The 26,074-nt window shown below is 29.1% G+C and overlaps 2 protein-coding genes across 2 annotated transcripts; both read right to left on the bottom strand.

Annotated features, from left to right (window-relative positions):
- Positions 1-3,868: 3,868 nt before the first annotated feature.
- On the bottom strand, positions 3,869-5,410 carry MYB60 (myb domain protein 60). Its single transcript, XM_016306434.3, has 3 exons — positions 5,164-5,410; positions 4,951-5,080; positions 3,869-4,855 (listed from the first exon to the last, which is right to left on the bottom strand). Exons 1-3 carry the CDS (start codon positions 5,294-5,296, stop codon positions 4,051-4,053), a joined length of 1,068 nt encoding a protein of 355 aa, XP_016161920.1. The 5' UTR covers positions 5,297-5,410; the 3' UTR covers positions 3,869-4,050.
- A 6,737-nt stretch (positions 5,411-12,147) lies between these two features.
- On the bottom strand, positions 12,148-15,598 carry LOC107604761 (F-box family protein). Its single transcript, XM_016306435.3, has 7 exons — positions 15,545-15,598; positions 14,855-15,257; positions 14,400-14,573; positions 13,702-13,864; positions 13,483-13,624; positions 13,121-13,194; positions 12,148-12,566 (listed from the first exon to the last, which is right to left on the bottom strand). The coding sequence occupies exons 2-6, from the start codon at positions 15,088-15,090 to the stop codon at positions 13,166-13,168; spliced, it is 744 nt and encodes a 247-aa protein (XP_016161921.1). The 5' UTR covers positions 15,091-15,257; positions 15,545-15,598; the 3' UTR covers positions 12,148-12,566; positions 13,121-13,165.
- Between the last annotated feature and the right edge of the window lie 10,476 nt (positions 15,599-26,074).

The raw sequence follows: 26,074 nt of genomic DNA, 5'->3' as shown, positions 1-26,074 counted from the left end.
TTTTCATTCATGCTGTCTCACATTAAGATATACTTTATATATATATAATAGTATTTTGATAATGTTTATATATCATTAATTAGAAGAGGAAAAATTCATAAATCACTTTATGTATAAACATATAGATGATACGGATTAAAAAAAATAATCAACATACAATTATCATTTTGACAAGTGATTATAAAAAAATAACGTTTACTGATTTATTAATTTTTGAATTATAATAGAATGTTCCCAAATATTTAAAACATGATATGTAGTTTCAGAATTATTGTTAATTTCAAATACGTTAACAGTGTTTATTATGTTAATTTGAATAATTTAATGTATATAAAATTTTTGCTATTTATATGACTTGGGATTAATATAAAATTTTATAACTACAATTATATATGAAATAAATTTTAATTCAACTAAAAGGTTTTGTCAAATTCATCTATAATGAAAGAAATTACTACCAGTCAATAATATAAACATGATCAATTTAAATCAATATTAGTTAAAATGTATCTCATTCATTATATCCATGTTATCAGTATAAAATTACATTTTGTTTGGGTTATACATACATATGATTTTACCTAAATGACTTTTGAGATAATGAAAATTGAGTCAAAAATATATAAATATGTATATAAGATTTTTATACATATTACATATTAGTAATAATATATAATATTAAAATTAAAATTCTTTATTTTGTTCACATAATTAATGTATATATAGAGGGTTATAAACCCAAAGTGAGAAACATAGAGATAAACATAATACATAATACATTGATGTTAAAAAGAGATATAATAAGCATAGGAAATTCAACATATATCAACGGAGGAAAACATCATTTTCATTTAGAGTATGAAGAAAGGGAAAAAAGAAATTAAAAAAATTGGAACCCACAATTTCCGTTACCCATAAAAGTAGGCAATGAAGAAAAAAAAAGATGTGGCCTATAAGTTAAGCATATTTCATCTCAAACATAAATGATCCAACACTTCTCTACCATAGCCCTACATTTTCATTTAATTGCCGTTACAACTTCTGTTTTCACTTTTCATTTTACTTTTTGGAATTGCTCACATGCTTTCTCTGTCCTTGAGGGAGTCTCACAAGATTAGGATACTATGAATTATTATTTCCATGCCTCAACTTTTTTCTAGAAAAAGAGTCTAATAATTTAACCACTCCTACATGTGATAGTAACATATATATTTGCGTGGAGTGATTAAATGATGGAGTGGGGTGGAAAATACAAAGATATATGAATAGTGTCACCTAGGTAACTTTTGACTTTCATTGAGTAATATTCTCTTAGCTTGTATTCTTCGGTGGTAATTTTATTTATTTGCAAATTTAAAATGTCATTTCATTTGAAGAAAAATTATTATCCTTATAATAAGTTAGTAGAGTTTTACTAATTAGTATTTCATTTAAAAAGAAAAAAAGAATTATTAGGGTTTTGAGGAAAAAGATGTGTTTTTTTCACATTTTTAATACACTAATGAATTACAATTTTTTATTTTTTACCGTATTCTCCAGTTTTCGTTAGATTAAGAATTAATTTATTACGAATTAAAATTTTATTTAAAAATTTGTCACTAATTAATAAATTATTATATATACAAGACGATATTCGAACACGTGACACTTATTTATCCGAATGAATAAACGTACTATTTGACTAGCTTAAATTAATTAAATGGGTTATAAATTTAACTTTTAATATTCACACCAATAAATTTTCTATTATTATTAGTAGTATTTAGTTTGAAAAGAATATAACGATCTATTATAGAAAATTATTAAATGATGCACCTCACCTCTAGTTGTCCACTGCCAATCAAAACATGCCGCATTTAGTCCCAAAGCTGCTGCATTAAATATACGCTCAAAGTCAAGGGAGGCTATCCACAAATTTTAACATCAAATTATTGCTGTTATTATTATTGTCATTATATATTAATCACTATTCATTTATTGTTTTTCAGCATTATTATACTAGTATATGCTAGTATATCTTAAATTAAATAGGAGCCCAAAAAAAAAAGGGAAACATGTGGCAAGTAATGATTGGTCCAGCATTTTTGCCCTTTAATTTGATAGTTGCTAGCTAGATACACACAAAAGCATATATATAGAATAGTCCAACCCAAATTTTATGTTGCATCCTGTGAAAGTTAATTAGATTAGATATATGCATATATGGCATCCATGAGAATAACAATGGTAGCCAGCTTCTCACACCGAAAAGTAAAAGGAATATCACATGCTTCCAATACAAAAATTTTTCCAAATTGGAAAAAATAAATTAAAAATGGACTTTCAAGGATGTCAATATACCTTATTTTGCTAGCAAGAATTTCGTGACAGCATAATGTTTTTCTCTTATATAGCTATGTTTTCCTTTTTAGCTAGCAAGGTTATTTAATTTTATGCAATATATATTATATAGTACCATTCATATTATCGTATATATAAATTGAATGACATTATATTCCCCATCTCTCACACACGAAAATAAAAAGTGATAGTTTAATTTCATGGATATTAATAATGTAAAGTATATAGGTTGAGTCTTATATTACGATATGATCCAGATATTTGGTGGCATTGGTCTCTGATCTTTTACCCATCATCATTTGTTTTTTGGCCATTGTTGCTAATATGATCTCTTATTGTGTCAAATTCATGTACCCTTTTCCCTAAATTATTGATATGACCAAAATTGATAAACAAATTTCATGCTTTGTTTTCGTGTATTTGATTTATATGGTAATAATTAATAATTCAACTAATGATTTAGCCTAACAATGAAAAAGTTAGCCAATAAAGAGTTCCTGGCGACAATAACAAAGAATTTATATATATGTTTTTTATGTTCATTAAATTGTACACTTGGACACTATAGTCACGTCATATTTTTCTCCTCTATACGGTATCAATTATTGAAGATATTTATTTTTTTTAAGAGCACAAAAAAAAAATTCAATTTTGATTTACTTTCATTGTAATTCTTTTTACACAATCATATTATTTATATTTGAATTACTTTATACTTAAAGTTCTAACTTCATGGGATGCTATGATTTTTGTTTAACTATATTCTTATTAATTAATATAATATATATAATGTCTTGAATACTCTACATAATATAATCAAAACAATAACCTTAGCTTTTACTAATAAAGTAAGAACATACAAGAAGTCTGTTATAATATATGCTACTTATTATTATTATTATTATTATTTTAGGGTGATAATACATATTCTACTAGCTACTAACTAGTTGCCAAGATTCATAAATTGAAATTAAATGGCTCCGTAATAAACACAGTGCTCTTCATTATGTATCTTCCATTTTTCCCGGTAACTTGTTAAGTACATACACAGTTCACTGATGTACAGTATTAATCAGAAGTAACTAATTAAATTAAAATAAAATAAAAAAGAAAAAACAGAAAATTAAAACAGCATATATAATAAGGTTAGTAACTAATATTGTTTTGAAGTGTTCCTTGAAGCAAATATTCCAGAATATTATTCATAATTCGAGTTGACAATCATGAAAGTTTCTCAAGTCTTCTTCATATGTATTTGTGCTAAATTAAAGTTAACAATTAACTTTATCTGCAGCTCTCTACAAAGAAATTAAAGATTAACATGCAATATAAGAAACTACCTACTTAATTATCAATGCAAACAATTAGAACCAAATTCATCATAAAATAAACATCAAGTTACAAAGTTGAATAGAGATTCTAAACTTCTCAGAACCTCCAATTAACACATCTAATAATAATTATAATAATAGTAGTAATATATATATAATAAAAGAAAAAGAAAAGAAAAAGATAGATTTAGTTTTACCCTAGTCAGAAAGATCAAGATATTTCATTTTTTTTTCTTCTTCTTGTTTTTCTCCATCCTCCTCTTGCAGCTTCTTCTTTCCACTTCCTTAATCCTCCTTCGAAATTATTAAAGTAACATCACATATCCCAAACTTAGGGAATGGAGTGCTCTTTTTTGAATATATAATAATTTGAATGTTATTAGAAGATAGGAGATAACTCCATGATCTCCTCACCATGACCAACATTCTCATCCAATAGCCACTTCTCAAGGAATGACAATGGAGGGTTATTATTGTCATTATTATTCTTATCCCTACTACTCTTACTATTCTTTCTCTCCTCTTGATCCTCATAGTCCTCTTCTTCTTCCTCAATTTCATGATGATGATGATGATGATGAGAAAAAGTAGTAGCAGCAGCAGGTTCTGAAGAACATTTGTGATTATTATTAGGCATAGAATCACAAGTAGATTTGTCCCAGCAAGAAGCAGTAGTAGTGTTGAGATTCTCAAAGGAAAGAATAGATTCAAAGTCTTGATGATTCTGATGATGATGAAGCTCAAGATTCAAAGCAGGCATAGAAACAGACTTGACTAGAAGAACCTCCTTATTATTATCATTGTTGTTGTTATTGTTTTCTTCATCAATCTCATGATGATTTGATGATGGTCCTCCTCCTCCTGCTCCTTTGATGATGAATGGAGAAGATGATGAAGATGGTTTTGGAGAAGTTCTCATCCAACCTTCTAGAAGCCTTGAAATGTTCTCAGTGCTTGATGCATAGGATGTGGTAATTGATGAACACTGAGAAGACTTATTATCTGATGATGAAATTCTGTCACTGAAGCTCTTAGATGACGCTTGAAGGTGCTGAGAAGAAGAATCCATGGAAGATGTTTGTTGTTGTTGGAATTTCTTGAGCTTCTTCTTTAGATGTGTGTTCCAATAATTCTTTATGTCATTGTCTGTTCTTTGTGGAAGGTATGAAGCTATGGCTGCCCATCTATATATATTATTTTAATTAATCAACAAATTAAACAATAATAATAATAATAATAATAATATTAATTGAATTTGTTATATGTGGGAGAATATTACTTGTTACCAAGAAGAGCTTGCAAGTGAATAATCATTCCTTCTTCATGGGGAGTGAAGTTTCCTCTCTTGATTCCTGGCCTTAGATAATTTGTCCACCTTAGCCTACAACTTTTGCTGCATCTTGACAACCCTTTTCAACAAATAATTAACATTGTTATTCTATTGTCAAATTCATGGACTCAATTCCAATTAAAATAATATATAATTAATTACCAGTGTTAGTAGGGACTGATCTCCAATTTCCAGGACCATGTTCTTGGATGTAAGAGACAAGGATGATATCCTCCTCAGGTGTCCATGGACCTTTCTTGATTCCAACTTTGTCACAGCATGGAGGCCTTCCCATCTTTCTTTCTTCCTTCTTCACTCACTCACTCACTCACTCACCTCTCTTTTATGCTACTAGTTTTTACAACAAGAGAAAGAGAAAGAGATAGAGCTTTCAAATAGTACCAATGCATGTGAATGCTTTATATATACTTGATGACTTTAAAACACTAAGAGAGACCCAAATTAAATTGCACTTTATTTTTTACACACTCACATCTACCATGCCCTTCCTCTCTCACCTAACTCTTTCACTATCCCTTATTTTCTACTGCTATTTTTATAATTATCCATTATTACTCAATATTATTATTATTATATATAGAAAAACCAAAGTCAGCGACGAGTTTCAAGTTTCAACTATGTATTAATTCTCTTCTTCCTTTTTTTTTTTTAAATTTTATTTTATGGGTCACGTGGCACCATGGCTTGTGTCAACAAAGTTATTAAGTAAAGTGAATAATATATTATTGATCTTGTATACGTATAACCTTTTATTCGATTGAATTTATTTGTAGGGTTTTGCTTGGATCATTTGATGTATATCTCTTAGCAAGCTAATAATCAATCACCAATCGCTAAATTAAATTTATACATGAGACTTTGGTAAACATCTAATAAATTGAAAAGATGGGGATGGATGGATGCATAGCTGGGTATACTTTTCTTCTAATCTTCTATTATTATTCTTTTAATTTATTAAAAATTAAATGGGACATCTCCAATTTATTAACCGAACACAAAATTTGAAAGCAAGAATTGACATTATTTTCCAATGAGAAACGTACATATTTTTGTGTGTAATTATTTGAAACTCAATATGTAATTACTTTTAAAAAATAATATTGTAAATTTAAAGTGAATATATAAACGAATAAAAAAAATTTGTATATCATCATTACACATTTTCTAATAATTAGTTATTTTGGGTTCCGGAGCGATGGAAACAAGAAAAGTGAATGTTTGGGAAGTAGTCCTGCCAAATTTAGCGGACTGGTAACAATTAATGAAATTTGCACAGAAGAGAGCAGAAAATACCATAAAAATGTGCATAACATTGGGTGATTTCAGTAAGGGTTGCTGCTAGCTTTTGGGGGAATGTTTAGATAATGTTGAATTTGAACAAAGAGATGAATATATAGTGATTTATTATGGTCACTATATACTATACTACACTATATAGTCTGTGTCACCGTGCAGAATAATAATAAACCATTTACTTTGTGTACTTTTTTCAAACGAAATTATTCAAAACCATGGATCATGGATATTACTATATATTGTACATGCATATCAAAAAGGTTACTAAGCTCGTGATAAACCAACTACCCAATATATCACTATTTTATTTTTCTTTTTTTAAAAGTTACCAGTAAAGAGCTAGGAAATTTAGCAATACTATATTATTTTATTAAAATTACTTTTTTTCGTTATTTGATTGCTTGTAAAATATTTATAAAGCATCTTTTAAATATTATTTTTTAAACTTTTACCAAAATTTCATCATGTTTAAATTATTTATCGAGGTGTCCTCATTTTGCCACAATGGCACCTCATATTTTTTGAAAAATATTACTTGTCTTTTAAATTTTCAATCTTTAGTCAATCTTTTAGTTTAAATAATATTATTTAATTAATTTAAATATCTATTTTTATAAAAAATTACTTGTTTTTTTATAAAAAAATTATTTGTTTTTTAGTTTTTCTCTCTTCTATAGACTAAATGATAGATAATTTTGAAAGGATACCTAGTTGCCTCCAAAAAACGCTAAAGTAAAAACATAATCTCTAGTGAAATGAAAAAAGATTAATAATATAGTAATTTATACGATATAATTGAAATATTGTTAGTTGGGTGTGTCTTTAATTTCTTAAGAGGCTCCTCAAATTAATTCTTAACCATGTGGTCAAAGTGTGGCTATGTACTGAAAGCATGTGTTAGTACCGAGTTTGTGTCACTGTCAATGCAATTTCCATAGGTCTTGCTCCTTCCTTCTTATGAGAGAGGACAATATGAACTATCTCTTATGTATGCAAAATCTAACCATTCTTCAACACTAAACCATTATCACCACTTGCTAGAAAAGGTAATCAACAATTACATGCCTTCCGTACCCCCATGCTTGCTTTAGAGGAATTAGGTTTTCTAACAGATCTAACTCTGATTTACTTGGCCTCCTTTATTAAGACAGACAGAATGTTAGTTTTCAAATAATATCTCTTTCAATATTTTAATGGCTAATACTTGTGCGTTATTTAGAGAACTAAACTCCTTTCTTTGCCTCTAATATATCACCTATTATATAGCGGCTACTCATAGTGTCACTCTTTTAACCTATGGACATTCACAACATACAACACCATACAGAATATACGGACACATTAACACAATTTTTTGTATATGATGATATTGTACCTTCAACTAAAATTTTATTTGAACTATATATCATGATACGATTTTGCTACTATAATTACCGACAAGTGTTACGAACGGTTTTATACTATATTAGCAACGAAAAATAAGGTTAGAGTTACATTATATTATTATTATTTAGAATATTATTAGAGTCGGTGGGGAGTGAGTAATAAGGGCATTTAAGAGGGAAGATTGAATGTGGCTCATGGCTCCATCTCCTTTTTAGAGATGAGTTTTCAATGTGTTGATTTAAAAAGTCATGAAAACATGTACCCCACATGGAATTGACCATAGCTACCTTAGCTTCATGTAAAGATCTATTGATACCACAACATGGAATTTGTACGTATATACCTTCATAGATTACACGTATTTTCACCTAAGCTACTGCCCCATATGCCACAGTGCATTCATCGCTCGGCGTGGTTCAACCATGTGCGTTTTCATAAAGTGATGATATAAATGGTACACTCTCATTTTTTGTTTTTGCTGATTCAACAAATTGGTCAACCAATCAAATTTGATATTCAATTATTTAATAATCATGATAACGGATATTGATTCATTGGGAAAGAAATTTTCATACATCTTCAAATGCAACTAACTGTCCAAGTGCATGCCCATACATGAAAACCTAGAACATATAGATATTGTGAAATCATTGCCATCTTTTTATTTTCTTTTTAATTTTTATGTGAAATTGTGTGGCTTGCAGAATATTTTCTTATCCTAATAAGAATCTTACTCTAGGAATTTTACATAAAAAAAATATACAAATATTCTGCCAATCATATGTCTCCTAAATTCTATTGTGCATTTGTGTCTAAGTTTTTAGAATAGTTTGATAATTTCCTAATGTTTTCAACTTCAAGAGGCATGCTTGTTAAAGAAGACAGATATGTAACCTATAATCATTTTGAACAAACGCGTAATGTTAAAAGAAAATTATTTTATATACGTGATTTACTCTTTTATATTATGATAATTGAAGAGTGTTTCTACTTTTATTATCAGACATTTTATCCTCCAATTATTGAGATTTATAGTTGTGTTAAAATTTGGAAAAGAAAGCTCTAATCATTCTGATATTTATACTTATTTGAACATACATGATAATCTATAAAATAAATAAATAAATAAAATATTTGTTACAGACTCTTGCTTGTATGTAGTGCAAAAATTGTGCATCACATATTCTTATCACATTTTGGGTGAACCACTAGATTAAGTTTAATGACTAGTTCTCCATATTTAAAGAAAAACTTCTAACAACTAGATTACAACAGTTTTCACGCCTGATATGACCCGTGATGACTGATGATACCACTACTACATGTTTAATCAGATATTTAAAACTTAATTTTGACGTTATTAAGCGTCTTGTTCCAATATTGATTAATTATATCTCCTCTTTTATATGCGTGGTTTTTATTTCATGAAATGTACAAAATTTGGTGACTACTCCGATCCGTGAAGATATTTTTATATAAAAATAAGAAAAAGTCTAAAAATTATTAAACAGTGAAGATATTTTTATATAAAAATAATAGATAAAATTATTAAATAATTTAATATATTTAATTAAGATATTATTTAATAATTTTTAATTATTATATTCATATAAAAATAACTTCAAATAAATAATTACCGTAAAAGTTTTATAATAGTACCTTTTTCTCCAAAACTCAGTAGAAGCACCGATATCTATATATTATTACCGAAAACTCAATTTATTTAATTCAACTAATAATTCAGTGTAGATAAATTATTGATAAGAATTTCATTATTCATCTAAATACTTTTGTTAATTAAAATTTAACTTAAGTTCATTCAAATCCAATTAAAAACCACTCGCACAAAGTACCCATAAATCATATATTTTTTTTTTCGTGTTTTCTCCTTTTCATCGTTCTTTTATTGCTATTATTGTTGCTATATTTTTTGTTTCTTTTTCTCTTTTGGCATTATTCAAGTATTTTTTTTAAGGTGAAAATAAAAATTATAAGAAGGTGAAATAAAAAAAATGAAAAAAAAATGATGAAGAGGAGAAAGAGTAGAGTTTTAAATTTTATAGAATATATTAAAAAAATTAGCAGCAAAAATTTTTTAAATTTAACACAAAAAATTTCTGAATTTTGACACTAAAATTTTTTAACGATGACATAGGACATTTCTTAATTAATTAGAAGTTATCATTAACAAAAATAACATCAAAATCTCTTAAAAATAACACCGAAATTTTTTAATCGTAATACCAAAATTTCTTCTAAGGTATCTTCTTCTATTACTTTTTTTCTTCCTATTTTATCTTTTTTTTTTCTAATATGTTCTTCTTCTTTTTCATATTTTATTGTTGATATAAAATTTTTTTATATCTTATGTTTTACTTCAAAAATGAAAAATTTTATCTAAATAAATTTTTTTTAAAGTTGAATTATATACTCTTAGGTCCTAAACAACAAACTATCTTGCGATGTGACTTAAAAATAAATTCAAATTTTATGTTTTATATAATAAATTTCGGTGTGCATTTTATTTCGTATTTTATATAAAAAATTTTAGTATTATTCTTTATCATTGTCATCATAATTTTTTGTGTTATGTTTTTTTTTTATAAAAATTTTAAAAATACACAAACAAATAAATAAACAAAGAAGATAAATAAAAAAAGTATAAAAAAAGAAAAAAACGATGTAATGGATGATAATGAGGATGCTGATGATGAAGAAGAAAGAAAAAGAAGAAGAGAAAAAAGAAATAGAAGAAGAAATGAAAAAAAAATGCATATGTATCATGATTTGATTGAACTTGCCTACATAAAAAGTTTAGTTGTCTAGAATTATTATATTAATAAATATTAGTTGATAAAAAATAAAGTGACTAAGAAATTACATAATTAAAATAAATAAATAAACAAAAGTGATGATGTAGGTCACCGTGATTGGCATTAGTATTAAGTCCAAAATTTATTGTTTGGTTTGTATTTTTTTTTTTTTTATTTTTTAATATTTTTTATTTTTTAGATTTTGTAAAAAAATAAGTGAAAACAATAAAAATAATAAAATTTTGTTTTCTATTTTTACTTTTTATTTTTTTTCACAAAATTTAAAAAACAGAAAATATTAAAAATACAAATTAAACGCCCTCTTAGTTTTCTTTCTCAGAGAATAAATAAGTAAATAAATAAAAAAGTAAAAAACAGCACCCGCAGTTTCAAGTCATAAAGTGAATGTTAATTCTGCACAATCACTATATTGTGCTTCCTTTTCTTTTAAAACCTTCTATTTCTATGTCAGACTAATTCCTCTAATTCCAAGACGTAACAAACATGAAAAAAAAAAATCAAAAGAATTGAATAGCAAAACACACCTCGATTAAATGATTTCTTCTTTTTTTTTCACAATTCTTACAAACTAAAACTCAAAACCATCATATTTATACCACTTATTATTAGAATTTTTTGAATGATAAGAATATTTTAACATTGTAAAATAAACAAATCAACATTCATCCCCAACTATTTTCACTGTGTCACCTCTTTTTATATTTTTTTTTTAAAAAAAAGAAAAGATTCTGGCCCCATAAATTCTACTTGGGATTTATGAGGCTCCACTGTGCATGTATAATTTCTGCCAAATTTCACATCTGTTGTAACCAAGCAAAGAACAATTTGCTACGTTAGCTGTACCATGTTGAATACATGGGAAACTGACAGCACTATTTCTTCATCTAACATGTCGTGTGAAATAATATGTTCACATAAATTTCCACACCAATATGCTTTAACAAATAATAAAAATATTCAATAAAATTACACAATGAAGATAATTACCCCCAACCACTAAGTGGCTCTACTTCTGAAACCATTTATGCATACATAATACATTAACTAACCAAATCATAAATGCTTCACCTGAAAATCCATAAACAAAGATAACCAATGATTTAACATAACATATGACTGTGTAATATGACAAGGGATTCGACTGAAGAGTAATAATATTGTACTCTTTCTGATACAGCGAATCCATGCATTCTCCTCCACTGTTTCCCATACATTCAACAGTAGAAATGAGTGACTCGGTTCGGTGCAAGAAGAAAAATAAGTCAAATGTAAATGTTATAGGAAGGTTTTCAAATGTTTTATAAATATTTGTATTTCAGTGATTTTAATAGTTGATCTCAGCATTGATATTGAGATCAACGGTTAAAATCACTGAAACACCAAGGTTCCTAGATCACTTGAAAACTTTCCACACACATCAACTTCATATAACTACTTTCATGGGGGAGAGGGGGCCAGTTGGACCCTCCAATCAAATTATTTTACTGTGAATTTAAATAAGTTGGAAGAACATCATGAAAAGAAAACAGTATGTTCTAATGCCACCTCACACTGATGTGACTTGTGACTTGGTGAAGGTGATGTGTGTCAGAGAAATTGAGAGAGGTGGTTTACAACAACCAATAGAACAAGTATACAATCAAACAGAAGAATAATGAGTTCCTGAACCATGGGAGAAGAAGCAAATGAACCCACATGACTATACAAATTGTTCCCACCTATGATATGATCCTACTTCTTCACTCTATCTAACTCACATGGTTTTCTTTTCCCATGAAGTTCACATGCTACAATTGAGTGGCTCAGTTGCCATCCTAACTCTTTAACTTAGTAGATATCATTCCAAGATCCTTTTCTTTTCTTTTAAGTAGGTTGCTAGTCAGAGTTACAATCCATGCTAATGAGTTCCTTTCCATGAAAATGCAATGGGCAGAGGATTTGATTAAAGCACAATCTTCTTGGTTGGAAGTAAACGACCAGGTAATTTCGAATCCCTGCAAATTTTGGTCACATCCAATGAAACTTTGCCTATCAAAATTCAAAACATATATCATTGTGTCATTATAATTCATTATCAAGCAATTACATTAAGCATACTGTCATCGATCAAGAAAATAATGGAAAAACATAGGTTGTATGATATATTGATATCAATAGTAAAAAAATTGCAATTGTACCAGTCCTCCCCTCCCGAATTCATTTTAGTATCAATTGTTCTGGATTACTGAATCAGTAAACAAACAATATGCATTTGCAATAAAGCAGCTCAACTCGAATCCAGTTTTCAATTGCAATGGCAATGATTTCGAGAGAGGAAAAAAAGAATTGTATATTTTAAGTGTGATAGGTGCAGTTGTCATTGCATTGCTGTTGTGGAGGAAATAGTATTTGAGAATGTAAAATTAAATTGCACATGCCAGAGTGTTTTTTCTTTCAAGTACAGTGATCACCAAGATGCATGGCAAATCATGATTAATATGTGAAGATTTCATGCAAGATACTTCTTTTAGTTCGTAAATCAATTTGAAATAGATAGTTGGTCCACATTTTACCACAAGAAGGATCATAACATTTGCTCATACCTCTCCATGAAATCATCTTGTACTCGTTTCAAGAATTATTCCCATCTATGAAGCTTTACATTGTTTTTCATGTGCTGCAAAATCAAGAAATATGTCTTATTACTAGTTTCGTACTCTTACTAAACAATCAAGAAAACCAATCAGAAGTGCAACCAATTCCAATATTAAAAATAACCCCCATAACTATAATAAACAATGCAAAAGGTGTAAGTATTATTTACAAAGGAAATTTAACAAAATACAGGATGCAAGTCAAAATCTTTGGAGGAAAAAAGCCGAAAAGGATTCAGTTTTAGGCAGGCAATAATTTGGCATTAGACAATGCGGCAAAATATATGGAAGAATCAGAATTAGAGCCTCACAGCTATTGCATCTTTTCAACTTCTTCCGCTTGATGATGTGCCCATTTTCCGTGGCAGTCACAGCATTATACTCCTGAACAGGATGATAATTTATGGATTCTAACTCTTCCTTTGCAGTATCATGTCTGCGCTTTTCCTCTTGCTGGTACAATTTCATGTAAGTGACAGCAACTCTTTGAATCTTTATAGATCATATCATATGGGAATATCAACACTTACATAGGACATCTCCAACCCGATAATCTGTTGCCTACAAAGCCTAAGTTCCATTTCAAGCGCATGTATTCGAGATTCAGCAGGCACAACACTTTGTTCCACCATCTGCTTTTGCCTACCTCGAACAACCTCCGGTTGCCAAACATTCAAAGCCACAGAAGCTTGCCTACAGGAACCAATCACAAAACCACATCAACAAAAAGGGCAAACAACAGTTTCTAGTGCCAAAGATTACAGGCCCATATTTACAAAAAAAAAAAAAAAAAAAAGAAATGCACACGAAGGCAAATTAAAAAGACTTGGATGTATAGCATTACTCTACAAAAGCTGCACGGTGTTATGCATGTGATGACCAGGGAATGAATAAGAAAATCCACCCCATTTCCTTTCCATGTTAAAGACCTCCAAGCATAACGTATTACATATCCATCCCAAATTTTACCAGCATATACAGCGCCGAAAAGATAGCATAGGATTCAACTTGAACTGGCTTTAATATCAAAGTAGTAGGAGGAAAATCACAACTTTGATTTTGCAGTAAATACAAGGCAATTAGCAATGCATTCATGATAAAGATTGCAAATTATTTGTGTCTAAACATGTGATCAGCATGCAAATAACTACTACTATGACAACATCATAACAGGCATGAAAACTTTGCTACCGAATTTTCAATAAAAACGATAAGATTAGCAAAGTACCTGACCCTGCGCAAATTGGACAACTCTGCAACAGTTTCTCTCATCTTGGAAGTCTCTTGATTGATCCGAGTCTCAATGGCACGAAGCCTTCTAGAATGTTCAGCAACTTGGCTTTCTTTTCTCAGCACTGCTCTCCTATGAGCCGCTACTCTCCTCTCCTTGTCTCTCTCAAACCTAACCACCAAAAATAAAATCAAATAAACAAAATAAGAACAACTTTATGAATACCCAGATATTAAAATTCTACCCAAAAAAACGCAGCTCAGAAGTTCAGACAGAAATAAAAAAATTGAACTTCACAGATAGCCAGATAATAAAATTCTAGCAAAATACCTGATAAAACCTAGCATAGATAACAAAATCAAAAAAAAAAAAAAATCTGAACTTCCTGGATACCCAGATAATAGAATTATCCAAAATTGGAAGGAAGCCAATGATCGAACTTCAATTCAAACCTGAACTTATAAATGGATTTTGCAGAAGAAGAAGAAGGGAGAGAGGAAGGGGTAACGTTGTGGTTGAGGGGGAAGTCATTGGAGAGAAGGCGGTTCCAAAGAGGGTCTTCGGCGGAGAGGAGGCGGAGGCGGCGGCAGGTGATGGAGATACAGCAGAGAGTCTTGTAGTTGAAGCTGCGATTTTCAATTCCGATTTCGAGGATTCGCCTCCAGAGCTCGTCGGGGAGTAAGGACATTTTCGGGATTCTACAAGCAAGTTGTTATTTAGTTCCACTTCGCCGGAGGAAACTCCACCTTCTTAACCAAAAACGAGTGGATTGTTTTATTGTTTATTTACTTTTATCAGAAAATCACCATTTCTTAGCCAACTCATTAAGGAAACATAACTTCCTAAACAATTCCACTAGATTATCAACAGTATTTTTGTCAACTTTTGACAATTTTTATTTATAATTATATTTAATAGAAGTATTTTTATAAATATATCTAATAAAAATATTTTTTTTATGGTTATATTTAATAAAAATATTTTTATAAATATATTTTTTGAATGTGTCTCTTTATATATGTATTTAAAATATAATAATTAATTGTTATTAACAATAAATTGACAAATAATATATTAATGTTATAACTTATGATATGTTGATACTCTATACTTTCTCCTTCCTAAATAATTGATGTTGTGACGTGTGATATGGATGTCAATATGTCATAAGCGGCTGAATTTTTTAAGATTGAGAGGTTCTTGCTTTTAAAAAAGATTGAATTTAATAAAATTTAAAAAAATAAATTTAATAGGTGTATAAATAAAGAGTAAATCTCACATAAATATACACAATAATAACATAAACATTCGTCTCTCTTTATATATGTACCTTGTAATATATATATATACTTCTATTATTTTAAAATAATAATATTAAAAAATATTAATATTAAATTTTTTTATTTATATTTTTTTATTTTATATTTATTTTTTATTTATTTATTTTATAATATGGTACGGGTACGAACATCAAATTTAAACAAGAGAAGATCTATTGTAATAAATTTTAATTATGTCAAATTTTTTTATTTTTAATTTATAACTTTTAATATGTTAATGAACAAAATACTTATCATCAATATTGAAAGTTCAAATTTATATTGATAGATCTTGAAGATGTAAAACTTGGTTAATTAATGACTAATTAACTCATAAATGAGAATTTATTCTAGAAAGTCAAAAATGTGATTTTTATGGCTAAATATGATAGAGGAGATTGAGACGAGAATTCCAGTACCAATTTTGTAGAAATCGGACCAAGACTGAACCGACCGGGCCAAATCGGACCAACCGAACCCATAGTGGGCCCTTGGCCCAAACTAACTAAACCAAAACCCTAACACTCTCTCTCCTCATTTGACACACACACTGACACACATGCTTAAATGGTGGTAGAGAAGGAAAGAATACTCTCTCAAGTTCTTTCTCTCATTTGATCTTCAAATCAACATAACTTTCGATCTAGAGCTCCGATTGCTGCACCGTTTGCAGCCACACGTTCACCGCGGAGAGTTCTACAAAACCCATACAATCAATCTTGAGGTAAGTCACAGTTTGTTCTTCGAAATTCCAGCCCCTGTTTTCGAGTTTTATGGACAAAAATGTAGAGATTTTGGGCTCTTTGATGTTATAGAACCCAACTCTCTTGAAGAAGAAGGTTAATCTTGTCTCCTTAGACCTTGGGTGTGGTAAGATTCTCAAATCTAGTGTTAATTGTTGTTCTATGATGTTTGGGTATTGAGATGTTGTGTATGGGTATGATGATTGTGGCTTAGGTTGTGTATATGTGGGTATTGGAGCTTGATTGAGACTTTAAAAAGCTTGAAAAGGGATTTTGGTGGTAAAAATCTATTTTTGGAGGTGTTGAGACATTGAGAGCTTGTGGACAAGTGATTTGGAAGTGCTCCGGTTGAGCTTGGGAAATCGACTAAAGTATGATCTCGGTTTCTCGTATCTAAGATATAATGTGGTAGGAAATACTTAGGCTAGAGGCCCTAAGATAGGCATTGAATTATTGATGTTGTTGAATGGTTGAGATATATGATATGGTCATATATGTGATTATGAATATTGATGCCTTAATGGTGTGATATATGAGGAAAAAATGCATGTTGTGATATATGCTTGATGAATGATTGAGGTTGAATTGTGGGTGGAACCATGTGGGAGTGAGCATGGTAGTGATTATGTGTAATGTTGGTTAATTGGTAATGGTGTGATTAGAAATTGTGATGAGGAAGGGTATGTGCCATGTTAATGTATTTAATATTAGGCTAATTGATTGAGATGGGATGAAATGGTGAGATGTGGCTTGTAATGTGTTAAATATGCTAATGTATGAGTTGAAGAGGCTTGAGTTGATTTTTGGCATACTTTCCTTGATTTTGAGAAGGGTTGGAATTGGGATGTTTTGAAAATGGCACTTTGTGGTTTTGAATGAAAATGTGGTTTTTGGGCATACTTTGATGGAACGTAACTTGAACTCCGGATCCCGGTTTTGTGCCAAATTTGTTTAGACTTGAAATTGGATCCGGGGTGGTTATGCCGTTCGAAGAACGGGCGAAAAATGTTTTAAAACGATGAAGTTATGTCTGTTGGAAAATTGGGGTTTAAATCTGTGAATTCTGCAGCTTTTAACTTAGAAAATTTTTTAGCAGAATACCCCCTCATGCGTAGGCGTGCTTGACGCGTGCGCGTCGTTTTTCAGAAAAGCACCATCCACGCGTGCACGTGGCTCACGCATATGCGTCGATGTGCTAAAATGGTTGCCCAGCCAAAATTTCCGAGAGTTGCGCGAGCACTGTGCGAGTTCTGTGCGTGGGGCACAAACGCACCCATGCGTATGCGTGGCTGACGCATAGGCGTTCCTTAACTGTTTTCCCATCCACGCGTGCGCGTGGAGGACGTGTGTGCCTGGAGGACGCGTGCACGTGGCCCTGTTTTCATCCCAAAGTTGATTTTTGAGTTTTAAAAGCCAAATCTCATACTTTTAAGCCTCCGATCTACTCCTTATGTCTTAAATCATTATGATATGCCTAGCAATGAGAAAAGGAGCTAGGGAATGTAGTAACTTGCGAGTGAAGTAAGGGAAAAATGAATGATCAATGAGAATCAAAGATGACTATATGAGATGTGGAGGATAGCGGTGGAAGTGCTGTATGTGCCACGAGCCTAAGGGCTGTAATTGTTATGAATTGGCTGGTTATGGATTTAACCATGAGCCGGATGGCTGAGTTATTGCTGTGTTATGGCGGTGCCATTATTGATTATGGCTGAGTATAAATGCATATATGCTATTGAATGAAATTGTGAATGTTGTACTTCTACTATCTGAAACACGAGTTTTCCTGGAAGAAAGCAATGGCTAGCCACCACGTGCTCTAGGTGGAGACTCGAGACTCTGTTGACCCTATGTCGTAAGGGTGGCCGGACACTGTGAAAGTTCCGGTTGAGCTTGCCCCCGTGAATATACACTAGTGAGGGTGTTGGATATGGATCATGATTATGATCACGATTATATTGAGTATAACTCGAGTTGGGGATGCGCGACAGAGGGACAATCCAATGGTTAGCTACCAAGACTTGTCGGGTTGGCTATATAATCGACAGATGATATTATCAGCCATTAGGGACATGCATTCATCATATTGCATACTACGTGATTTGTTTGAGATTGCCTAATTGACTGTATATTACTTGCTAATTGTCTAAATGCCTTATCTGTTCCTATTTGTATATCTCTTGTCTGATATAACTGTGTTTGCCATATTATACTCCTGCTGATGGTTGGGAGGTTTGAAAGATTTGGAAAGGGAAGTATCAGTTAGACTGAAGAATCTTTAGTCAGTTGCCTTTTTTGGTTTAGTCTGTTTATAAGCTTTGATTTATCTGGTGGAAGTTCTAGGATTACCTTCGTCTTTTCTCTGATATTACATGTTAAATATGTGGGAACTGTTACCATGATGGGAACCTCTGGTTCTCACCCATGTAGATTTTGTGGTTTTCAGATACAGGACGTGATGCTTCTCGCTAAAACATGCTGGAGACTTCTGGATTAGCGAAGATCCTTTGTTCTTGGGACTCTATTTTTGTTTATATGTTTTGCTTAGCTACTCTTATCTCCAATAAATAATACAAACTGTGATGACTCCTTTTAGAGGAGATTTTGGAGAATAGGTTTCCTTGTATTCATGTCCCTTTGGATTTTCCTTGGGGTTTCCTATTTTATTTACTTGTATACATTGCTATGCTCGGACCGGTTATCTTCGTAACCGGATTATGAGTTCTTGATATTCATGTTTTTGACACTCCTTTGTATATATATAATCTCACGTTGGTTTATCCTTTGTTCGTCACGTTTTCGATCGGAGTGTTGCGCTTTCGAGTTGCGATTTTGTTTTATCCCTTTTTCTTCAAAGGCTCCTAGTTATAATCTTTATTCACACTACTATATGTACTAAATTTTAATTTTTAGAGGTCGTAATACCTTGCCATCTCTGAATTATGACTTAAGCATAAGACTCTGTATGGTAGGGTGTTACAAAAGACACCATTAAATCAAAACTATAAGTCTTGTAATATTTATATTTATAAGTATGTTCTGAAAATATCATTGTAATATTGATCATAGATTACATATAATTCATTTAAATGGATAAAATGTTCAACTCTGAATATCTGTAGTTACATTATTATCTAACCTTTCACATAAAAAAGAAATTATTCTTTGATTAAGAATTTTGTTATTTTAAAAGAATTTATAGATCAAAAAAAAAATATTATTATCACCTATAAGGGATGCTTCTTTCGAATACCTAAAACGACAATCTTTATAGAATTACAATAATTACAAAAATTTATTGTGAACTAATGAATCTTGAAAATACCATTTAATAATAAAAAATTACTTTTTTATAGACAAAATTATCATTATAGATCGTGACAATTCTTTAATTTTCTAGAAATAGTTATAAGAGTAATAATTTTACTGCTGATCAAGCAATGGGGATAATGATGTTACTATTTATCATAACCAGACACAGGCCCTAGGCACAAGCATGAGGGGTACTTGTCCCACTGTATTTTTATTTTTTTTTAAAAATAGTTATATATAATATGTTTTTATTTTAAAATTTAAATGACTTCACTACAAATAAATTAAATTTAATTGGCCAAAGTTTTAAATTTATTTTTTTATTTTTCTATTATTTTGACTATTATTTAACCAAATCAAATTTAGTTTTTGTGCCATCACTCTTTTATTCCCTTAAATCCTCTTCTTATTTTTATATTTTCAACCTTTTTTTTCTATTCCTTGTCTAGTGGTCATCTTTTTTTCATCAAAAGATAAAATTTAAATTCTTTATATTTTTTTTTATATAGCTCTCTATGACTTTATGTATCTTCAAATTTCATTGTTTCTCTTTTTAAAATTTTCAATTGCAAATTTTAATTCAAACAATTATAGTTTAGGTATTAATCTAATATTTTATTTTCTTCATAATTTTATATATTTTATTTTATTCTCAATTTATTCATCCTTATTATTTGTTTTATATCTTTTGTTTTATTATATGTACCTATGTTGCATATAAAATTTTAAAATAAATTGATTAATTTACTAATTTAAAATATAACTTTTAATTTTTAGAAATAGTAATAAAAAATATTTAAATTACAATACATAATTAAACAGATGCATAAAATCTTTCATCTAACATTATATCAAAATTAAATTAAAAAATATATAACAAAATGAATTATTTTAAAAAGAAAGAAAGAAAAAAAAATTGTAAATTATGTTTCTATTATTTTATATAAACATACTTTTTATATGCAAATTTAATTTTTCTCGTATTTATATATAATTCTAGTTTCAAATTATAAATACTAGTGTATCATTAGCCGCTAATGTGCTAATTGATTCAGTCTTTGAGTATTAAATGTGTATAAAAAATTAGTTAGGATAATAAGTTTTCTATAATTTAATTAAAATATTTTAAGTTCAACTTTTAGAAATAAAAAAATATTTACTAACTTTTTTAATTTTTATATATATCTCCATATAATTAATAATATTCAACAAATTTTATTTTAGTGTATATATTTTTGCCCCCACTCCTAAAATTTTTAGGTCCGCACTGGTCATAACAAAGACATATGAAATTAAAAGATAATTATTCTTTGAAGTGAATGTATCATTATAATTCAAAATTATAATTGATCTTATATTTGTATATTCCATCAAAGGAATATATCAAGATTATTCTATGAAGTAAATAAATTTTATTGTTCATATTACTTGAAATGTATGAATAAGTATTTTGAAATCTTATATTCCAGCAATAAATAAATATTTAAAGATAATTTTAATAAATGATTTTGTACAGTTATGAGAGTTATTATATTCTTCTTTGAATAAGATTATGTATTTATTATCACCAATTTCTAAAAAGTAAATTGGTTTGATTAATTATAAAAATTTTGTCCTTAGTATTTTAAAAAATGATAAAGTATAAATATAAAATTATTTATGAAGATGAATCTATCTTCTTTGGTTAAGAATATATCTTATTTTTTCATGATAGATTATTTTATTCTCAAAATTGATATAAATCTCAAAATTATTTTATACAAAAAACATTCTATTTTTATAATATATTCCAGAAGAGTAAATTTTGTTCTTAAAAGAAAAAATTATAAACTAATTGTAATATTCAGAAGAGTTACGATTTAGTTTCTTAAAAAGGTTATTTGAGTTTAAACTCAAATGCTATGGAAGAACTATTATTTTATAATATAAAAAAATTAACTAATTTTAAAGATATTTGTGGGAATGAATATCATATTGGAACAATAAATGAGGTAAAGAAAAGTACCTTTATATTATTACTAATTGTAATTCAAATAATTGAAAAAAATACACTAAAAGTATATAGTTTCCTTTAATATGTATTACACTTTTTGATAAGTGCAATTGAATCACATGTATAGTAAACCAGAAGTTTACTTACTCAAATAGTTTGTCATTTGATATAATCAAATGAGAATTTGATATAATCAAATGAGATATACTGAAATAATAAGTATATGAAAGTGGATAAATAGTTTACTTGTTCATATAAGTATAGGTTTTCTTGTACTGTATGTTCTCGATATTTTATGGCTATTACCGAAAAAAGTTTAGATTTAAATTAGTTGAATTTCTAGAAAGAATTTACAGTGATACATGCTGTGGATCTTTTAAACATGTAAGCTTTTATTAGATAATTTTTGTTTTTAATAGATACATCTATAAGACCGGCATACGTATGTTTAATATAACTTGCAACTTGAAATTTGCGAGATTATTTACGCAAGTAATTGATTTAAGAATACAAAAGTCTTATAATCCAATCAAAATTTTTATTTTAATAGTATTGGTAAAATTATTTATGCTTGTTGTATGGCCACTGGTGAAAATATTTGAACATCCAGTAATTTATATTCATACACAAAATAAATCACTATTATTATTCATATATTGCCTTAAAATTATTGTTACACTAATTATGAGAACAAATCCTCTAGTCATTTGTGTTTGAACACATATTATTGTAGTACTTAAAAGTTATAGTAACATCAATTCTCTCTTTCATGATTAATTTCGGCCCAAAGCTAAATGTTTTATATTTTAAAAATTTTGGAATTTCAAATTATATATATATATATTGGATATGATTTTTCCTTTATAAGAAAGTATTTTTTGAAATACTAATAGAAAATATCCTTGACTCATTTTGTACCTTGGTAATTTGATTAGAAATGTTTTTAGCAGGGAGAGAAAATACAAAGTTAAAAAATAGGATAAGTGAGAATACATCATTATTATTTTAGATACTCGAACATAACAATATGAACCAGAAGTTCATAATAAATTTATAGATGCATTTTATGATCTTATGCCAAAATAAACATCCAAATTCAAATTGATGTCCCTACTGGACAAATGACCGTTAAAACACATATATGCTAGAAGTAATCGATTCCAAAAGTAAATTTATTTGAAAAGAAAATGAACAAATGATTTTACAAGAAGTAATTACTCTTCTTGTCAAAGAAGATAAAGATACAGGAAAGACACCTGCAGTTATCTAAAGCTCTAATATTCTGACATAGTTTTAAATGCCTAAAGTCGTTCAAGTACTTAAAAGTTATGAGATCTTAATAAACTATGTTGTTATAGATGAAAATGGAATCGAAAAATGATCATTATTAATGATATGTTTTCAAACCATCTTGTGTTATCATGTATGAGCATGAGGATCTTGAGCCAATAATAAATGTCGACAAAGAGATGATTGACTTAAATACAAGTCATGTAGGTTAAATTAGATTCACTTACAAAACGTAAAGTTTGGGACCTGTAGTCCGTACACCAGAAGATGTAAAATCTGTTAGATACAATTGGGTATTTGTAAAAAAATGAAATGAGAAAAATGAAGTTATACACTACAAAGCTTGACTTGTGGCACAAGGTTTTTCACAAAGGCCCAATATAGATTTTGAAGAAACATATTCTTCTGTAGTAAATACAATAACATTGCATTATTTGATCAGTTTATCAACATACCATAAACTACATATGCATCTAATGGATGTAGTGACAGTTTATTTATACGGATTATTAGATCGTAATATTTATATGAAAATTTCTGAATGACTAAAGATATCTAAACCATCCAATGAATATTCGCAAAGGTTGTACTCAGTCAAATTATAAAGATCTTTATATGGTCTAAAATAATTTGGGCGAATGTGGTATAATCTTCTTATTGAGTATCTGGCCAAAAACGGATTTAAGAATGATAATATCTGCCAATGTGCTTTCATAAATAAATCTGCATCTGGATTCATTATAATTGCTGTGTATGTTGATGATTTAAATATCATCAAAACTTTTGAAGAGATTCTAACAATTATAATTGCTGTGTATATATATAAATTATCTCTATTATTTTAAGATAATAATATTAGTAAATATTAATACAAAAATTTTTTATTTATATTTTTTATTTTATATTTTATTTATTTATTTATTTTTCAATATGTTATCGGTACGAAATTCTCATCAAATTTAAGCAAGAAAAGATCTACAGCAATAAATTTTAATTATGTCAAATTTTCTTATTTTTAATTTATAACTCTTAATATATTAATAAACAAAATACTTATCATTAATATTCAAAGTTCAAATTCATATTGATTAAATAGGTCCTGAAGACACCATTAAAGTAAAACTATAAGCCTTGTAATATTTATATTTATAAGTATATTTTGAAGATATCGTTGTAATATGATCCTCGAAGGATTACATATAACGTGAGGTATAGGGTGTAGAAGGAAAATTCTTTCTACACATGTATGTTATTACTGTCACCTTAACATTTTGACAAATGTCTAAATATTGCAAAACAGCAGCTGACATAAAGCACATTCTGTCTACTGCTGGCATGTGATGACTTTTGCTAAACTATGTTAATTACTTTAGTTCAGCGTGAGTAATTAATTTAGAAGATATTGGACTAAGAGTGTTTGGACTTTTTGATTGTCATTGTGATTGTTTTTTGCTAAAGTAGAAACTGAATTGGAATAGAGGTAGCATATTGAATTAAACACCGTGGCATTGGTAAAAAAAAAAAAAAACACTGTGACATTATGAGACAGGGGAATGTTATACGGGTTTGGTTTAGAGTTTCGTTGCGGGTTTTGAATGTTGGTGTCAGTGGTTTCACCATCCACCCAAATCGAAGTGGAATAGGGGGATATCGGCATTGTTGTTGCAGCTGGTTGGGAAAGGAAAATTGATTTTTTGCGCTGCTGTCCATTTCATATGCGGCAGAGGAATAGAGGTATGTGTTTCTTGGGAACTCTGTTTGTTCTTTGTGTGCATCAATTTCCATTATGTATCGGTGGAGGGAGAAATATTTTGAAGTTATAAAGTTTTAGGAAAGATAAAAGGTTTAATTTAAAGGATGCATACTGTTAATTTGGGTTGTGTATTTGTTTTTTAGTTTATTTTGAAGATGACGAAAGAGAGGGTTCGTCATTACCCTCTTCCTCTAAAGTTAATGCATGTGTCATTTGTGTGTGTATATTGCAAAATTTGATTTTTTTTATACATTCCAAAATAATGGTGTGCCATGTTCAAAGATTTACACATAATAACACTATATATTTGAATGTATCAATATATTATTCGGTTGTGTCATATATTTAACATTTAACTAATTAAAGCATTTATGTTTTTAATCTGGACATAATGATTAGACTTCGGAAGGATAATTGGTTTTTTATTTGGAACGTGTAAAGTATGAATGATTAAATTAAATGTTCATTAAGAAACTCTTTTATTGTTAATGTATGTGAGGTTTGTATGTGTATCTCGCAAAATTGGTTGTCTCATAATATATATACATTTAACTAATTAAATTATTTATGTTTTATGTTTTTAATTTGGACAGAATAATTAGACTATCAAAACATGATTACTTTTTTATTTAGAGCTTTTAAAATATGAATGATTAAATTAAAATGATGTGTTGCTGAAAGGGTTGGATAATGTTCTGTTGAGTAAAGGGTGGTTTGCTAAGAAATGTTGTGGCATTATTAGTTGAATTTTTCTATTTATGAAGTAGTGTGTTTGTGTGGTTTCCACTTAAGAATAATTTCAGCATGAGTGTATAGCAGATTGCCAAGACTTTGCAATTGGTTTCTTATGTTCTTGCAATTAATTTTAATCAGATAAAATTCACAAGGAAATAAGGGGATGGAAGGAAGCCAAAGGGATGAGGGGTGTAGGTCTGATGAGGAATTGGATGATGCATGCGGCGGCGACGGCATGAATGTAGTATCGGATGAGTATGCATCCGATTATGCTAATGTGTTCGGATTCTAAGAATAGGAGATAATGAGAAAGGTCTTTCGAAGTGAGGAAAGAGCGTATGATATTTACAGTAAATTTGGCAGATGTCATGGATTTGGCGTGCGCAAGGGGGATTATGGAAAGGATGAAGAAGGTAATTTGATAAGGAGAAGATTTTTTTGTTAATAGGGCTGGACTGAAAGATGAGAAACACTTGAACATGTTGGATAGAAAAAAGGGACACCGTCCTGAAACAAGTACTAATTGC

This window comes from Arachis ipaensis, chromosome B6 (assembly GCF_059453495.1).
Source record: "Arachis ipaensis isolate K30076 ecotype BB chromosome B6, ASM5945349v1, whole genome shotgun sequence".
NCBI classification, from domain to species: Eukaryota; Viridiplantae; Streptophyta; class Magnoliopsida; order Fabales; family Fabaceae; genus Arachis; species Arachis ipaensis.
The sequence above is the reverse complement of the archived record's forward strand: the minus strand, read 5'-3'. Positions and strand labels throughout refer to the sequence as shown.

Coding starts and splice junctions, on each gene's coding strand:
- MYB60 (XM_016306434.3), bottom strand. CDS start 5,296: ATGGGAAGGCCTCCATGCTGTGACAAAGTTGGAATCAAGAAAGGTCCA. Junction 5,081..5,163: donor ATCAGTCCCTACTAACACTG/GTAATTAATTAT, acceptor TTTGTTGAAAAG/GGTTGTCAAGATGCAGCAAA. Junction 4,856..4,950: donor CAAGCTCTTCTTGGTAACAA/GTAATATTCTCC, acceptor TAATATATATAG/ATGGGCAGCCATAGCTTCAT.
- LOC107604761 (XM_016306435.3), bottom strand. CDS start 15,090: ATGTCCTTACTCCCCGACGAGCTCTGGAGGCGAATCCTCGAAATCGGA. Junction 14,574..14,854: donor AAATCCATTTATAAGTTCAG/GTTTGAATTGAA, acceptor TTTGGTGGTTAG/GTTTGAGAGAGACAAGGAGA. Junction 13,625..13,701: donor TCGGGTTGGAGATGTCCTAT/GTAAGTGTTGAT, acceptor AAATTGTACCAG/CAAGAGGAAAAGCGCAGACA.